Source organism: Engraulis encrasicolus, unplaced genomic scaffold (genome assembly GCF_034702125.1).
Source record: "Engraulis encrasicolus isolate BLACKSEA-1 unplaced genomic scaffold, IST_EnEncr_1.0 scaffold_40_np1212, whole genome shotgun sequence".
Classification (NCBI taxonomy): Eukaryota; Metazoa; Chordata; class Actinopteri; order Clupeiformes; family Engraulidae; genus Engraulis; species Engraulis encrasicolus.
This window is the reverse complement of record NW_026945709.1, coordinates 641,967-646,966: the sequence shown is the minus strand read 5'-3', so window position 1 is coordinate 646,966 and position 5,000 is coordinate 641,967. Positions and strand designations below refer to the sequence as shown.

The following is a 5,000-nucleotide window of genomic DNA, read 5'->3' as shown; positions in this document are numbered from 1 at the left end:
AGCAGAAAAGCAGCCACCCAGCTAACCCATCCTGAAGGCAATTAATGTGGAGGAGGACAGGAGAGAGAGAGAGAGAGAGAGAGAGAGAGAGAGAGAGAGAGAGAGAGAGAGAGAGAGAGAGAGAGAGAGAGAGAGAGAGAGAGAGAGAGAGAGGGGGGGGGGGGGGGGAGAGGCGAGTTCTCTGACAAAATGCCATTTGAGTCACTGTAGGTCATTACTTTGCTGCACCTCAGAAAGCCTCCTCTCTTTTCCAGGGAAGCTGACAGGGGTGGACAAATGGGTCACTTGTCCCGGGCCCTTTTCTTTCTTTCTTTCTTTCTTTCTTTCTTTCTTTCTTTCTTTCTTTCTTTCTTTCTTTCTTTCTTTCTTTCTTTCTTTCTTTCTTTCTTTCTTTCTTTCTTTCTTTCTTTCTTTGCCACAAACAGATCAAGAAGTCCTCCAGTAATACGAACCCAGGGGAAATGTCCCACCCCACTGTCTCCTGCAATCTTATTGGTGTAGCCTGGCATGATTGACCTCCCCTCATTCATAAAAGTAACTCTAACCCCAACCTCATCTCCTCCCCCATGTTAATCAGTCATCCCTCCTGCTCTTCTTCTCCTCTCTCTTTATCTCCCTCTCTCCCTCCTCCATCTTACACTTTCTAAATCCAGTCATTATTCTTCCAGCTGATTCCTCATTTTGTTACACCTGAGAGAAATGAAATGAAAAGGAAAGATGTAGATTTGCTCCTCGTTGACTAATTTGTTGTCTCCTTATCTCATCCTCTCAGTCATTAGCAGACTCCCTGTGTCATCTTCTCTTCTACTTATTCCGTCTCTCCTTTCTTCACTACACCTCATCTCCCCTCTTTTTCCTTCTTTTTCCTTCTTCCTTCTCCCTATCTCTCTATCTCTCTCTCTTCTCTCTGCCACCCCCTCTCCTCTCCTCTTCTCTCTTTCTCTCCCAACTCCCTCACTCTCTCTTCTCCTCCCCTTTACCCTTCTGCCTCCATCCCCTTCTCCCTCTCTCTCCCTCTCTTGTTCCAGTTTTGACCGTGTTCTGCCCTGTGACTTGACCTGTGTAGAGGGACACTGAGGGTTGGCACTAGCTCCAGTGGACAGCTGGACACACACACACAGGAACGCACACACGGACACATGCACGCACGGACACCTGCACACACGCACACACGTGCGCACATGTGCACACAGGCACGCACGCACACACAACACACACACACACACATGCACGGACACACACACACACACACACACAGGGATGCTGAGATGACAATACAGTGTGCTGGCTTCCATCCTGAGTCATGCAGCGCACTGAGCAAATTGCCCCGAGCAAAGCCACATAGGGAGGCAAGACTCAGCCGGTTGCTTAAGCTGTGTGTGTGTGTGTGTGTGTGTGTGTGTGTGTGTGTGTGTGTGTGTGTGTGTGTGTGTGTGTGTGTGTGTGTGTGTGTGTGGGTGTGTATGTGTGTGCGTGTGTGCGTGTGCGTGCCCGTCTGTGTGTATCTGGTACTGGCTATGTGTGTACTGTATGTGTGTATGGATGTGTCTGTAGTGGGGATGTAATAATAGCTGCTGAGTACAATGAAACAGGAGCTGACCAGGTGGCAGAGAGCAAGAGGAGGGCGACCTAGAAATAGAACCAGACGCCCACTTGTGTTGTAAGAGGGACAGAGAGAGGACGGAGGGATACATATGTGAGAGAGAAAGATATATTTTATATTTTTATATATATATTTTATATTTTATATGCAGAAAGGAACAATGTACTGTATGTGACAATAAAGCACTTACACTTGCACTTGAGAAGAGAAGAGAACAGAGAGAATATGACGCTCATTTAATGAATGGAAATACTGACTTCAGCATTACATTAGCTTTTACACTCATAACGTACAATAAGAGTAAAAGCAATAGACTGTGACTGCAGCATTTCTAAGAATTCTGCTCCCACAGCCATCAACCAGCTCATGCCATTGGGTAACACTAAGGGCCTCTGCACATCGTCTCCGACAAAGTGCTGAGCACTGCTCCACAAAAGTTCCATTCCATTGTTTTCAATAGAACTCTGCACACTGGCGCCGATGTCCATGGACATTTGCGGATGTTGGCTAGCGATTAGAGACGAGTTCTATATTGTCTGAGCCGCCAACTGACTATCAATGCTATGTTCGTGTGAAATCGTGTGAAATGTGGGGGTCGGAATTCTGTCAGAAGCGAAAGTCCTCAGCACTTTGTCGGAGATGATGTGCGGAGGCCCAAAGCATTCATACATCCATTATCTCTTCTTATAAACCAGTCTGTTGCACCCAGCTTTGAACTGAAACACTCTGACCACGGCAACAACAGCTTTTGGGGCAGAGAGAGAGAGAGAGAGAGAGAGAGAGAGAGAGAGAGAGAGAGAGAGAGAGAGAGAGAGAGAGAGAGAGAGAGAGAGAGAGAAAAGATTGGGGGGAGGGGGGTTCAATTCGTCCCCTCTTAAATAATATCACCACAAAAGAGTGAAATTATAAAAGCAGGTAGGGAGACAGTCAGAGGAGAAAAAAAGAAATGTTTGGAAATGTCAGGGTATAGATATAGCCAACTGAACATGTCTGCATAAGGTACCTGGAACTAAAGCGGATACATCACATCAGAGGAAAAGGCTGAATCCAGGAATACAGACTGATCCAGTAACAGTGGTAACAGCTCTGACAGTAGCAGCAGCAGACAAACTAAAAAACTGTCTCGGTTAAAGAAGGTCAACCACAGTTGAGTAGGTGATGCTTTTGAGATGAGGCAAACGCGTGTTAGCCGCCCACACAAGACACAGTTCCTCACTCACACCTCTATTTTATTAATTGTATTTATCTCTTATCTTCGTATTTTTGCAGCCAACACCAGATGAATTATTCAAAAGCTTATCCACAAGAGGAGACATAGTGAGAGAGAGAGAGAGAGAGAGAGAGAGAGAGAGAGAGAGAGAGAGAGAGAGATAGAGAGAGAGAGAGAGAGAGAGAGAGAGAGAGAGAGTGTGTGTGTGTGTGTGTGTGTGTGTGTGTGTGTGTGTGTGTGTGTGTGTGTGTGTGTGTGTGTGTGTGTGTGTGTGTGTGTGTGTGTGTGTGTGTGTGTGTCTGTTGACAGTTTAGACACTTAAAGAGATAAAAGATTCGCAGACAAGAGCAGGGAGTCGAGACAGCAACCGGAGCAGCAGCAGCAGCAGCTACAGCAACAGCAACTCTGCTGACATTTAAGGGGGCGAGACTCGACTATACTCCAAAAGTGCTGTTTGGAAGCACACTGTCACACATACAAAGCATACAACTCATGCACACACACACACATAAACACACATAAACACACACACACACACACACACACACACACACACACACACACACACACACACACACACACACACACACACACACACACACACACACACACACACACACACACACACACACACACACACACACACACACACACACACACACAGTGTGTGGAAGTGTGGAGGCTCCCTTTCTGAAAAGCATATACTGTACATACATACACAAACACATTCACAAACATGGGCACACAGACACACACTTTGTATCTGTGTGTATTAGAGAGAGGGAGAGAGAGGGAGAGAGAGAGAGGAAGATGTCCTTCCTGCTGACAGCTGCCTTCCAAAACAACCAATTCACCAATTCGAGTGCCAATATCCACTATTCCAAAGGCATGGGGGGGAGTAATTAATCTGTGCTCTCCCCATCCTCCTCCATGACTGAAGAACCATAAGCATGGTACCCTCCCGCCTCACTGTTCCCTTCAGATGCCATTTGGGGCTGCCCCTTTGCACGGGTGAGGTATAAATGCAATTTCTGCGTGTTGAGGAGTGATGTGTCACAATGATAACAGGAGATTCCCAGGTGGGCTTTTGCTTTCAGTCTTCCATATGAAAGCCTTCAAAATTATTCAAAGTTCAACTTAATCACCACAGAGATAAAGAAAAAGAAAAAGCCTTAATGCCTCCACACACCAGCACTATCGGTTCCAACAATTTTGGTTACCGCTGCACACTGGCGCAGACGTGCTATAAACAGAATGGTCAATTTCATCACAACAGAGCACGGCTAGACAAGGGCCAGCTCCGACAGTCACACACAAGCACGATGCAGGAGTGGGACTGCCAACAGACACTGCCAATTTATAGGAGAGGACTAAAAAGAAAATGGGCTTTGTTGTAATAACTTTTTTGTCTCTGCAGTAGATGGTCCATGAGATGGGGCAGTTATGAGTGGGGAGAGTAAAAAGGCATGCTTTCAGTTGCTGTTTTGAAAGTTACAAAGTTTCAAAGTATTTGGTTTCTCTGATATGTTTCGGCAGGATCCTTCACCTTTTAGGTTTATTAGATTAGATGACTTTTATTTTTTACCCAAAGGTGGATTCTATAGTATGAGAAGGCTGCTTCGCCGATTTTCTATGGTGGAGGTTGCCATTTCACACATCCAAACAAACAGCCCAGTGGAGTGCAGGAGACAGTGAAAATTCTTAGAACAGAAATCCAAAGGAAATGGGTTCCTGTCAGTAGCCACCATATTGATATTATTTTGTGTGCCTGCATCAGAGAGTCCATCAGATGGGTGGTGGGGAGTGGGGCAATGGGCAAGTGGGGAGAGTTAACAGAAGAGGGTCTCAGTCGCTGTTTTCAAAGTGATAAAGGATTGGCGCTCTTTTATATGTTACGGAAGGGCGTTCCATCTTTTCGGTTCATAGTATGACAAGGCTGCTTTGCCCATTTTCTTGGTTGGGAGGTGCCATCGTACACACATTGACAAAAACTCATCCAAGTGGAGTGCGGGAGTAGGACATTAGACACAGAAAATTCTTAGAACTGAAATAAAAAGGAAATGGGTTTCTGTCAGGAGCCGGAATGCAGTTATTATTTTGTGTGTCTGTAGCAGACAGACGATGAAATGGACAGCAACAAGTGAAAGTAAAGAGGTTTAAAAGTATCAATGGATTGGGCTTCTGTGA

General features: G+C 45.7%; 1 protein-coding gene across 1 annotated transcript in view; it reads left to right on the top strand.

The window, feature by feature from the left end:
* The window catches only part of LOC134443958 (chorion class high-cysteine HCA protein 12-like), a 33,785-nt gene that overhangs the window by 6,707 nt on the left and 22,078 nt on the right, over positions 1 to 5,000 (top strand). The window contains exon 4 of the mRNA XM_063193465.1: positions 1,374 to 1,455. Within this exon, the coding sequence (XP_063049535.1) occupies positions 1,374 to 1,455 (82 nt within the window). The remainder of the gene's footprint in view (positions 1 to 1,373; positions 1,456 to 5,000) is intronic.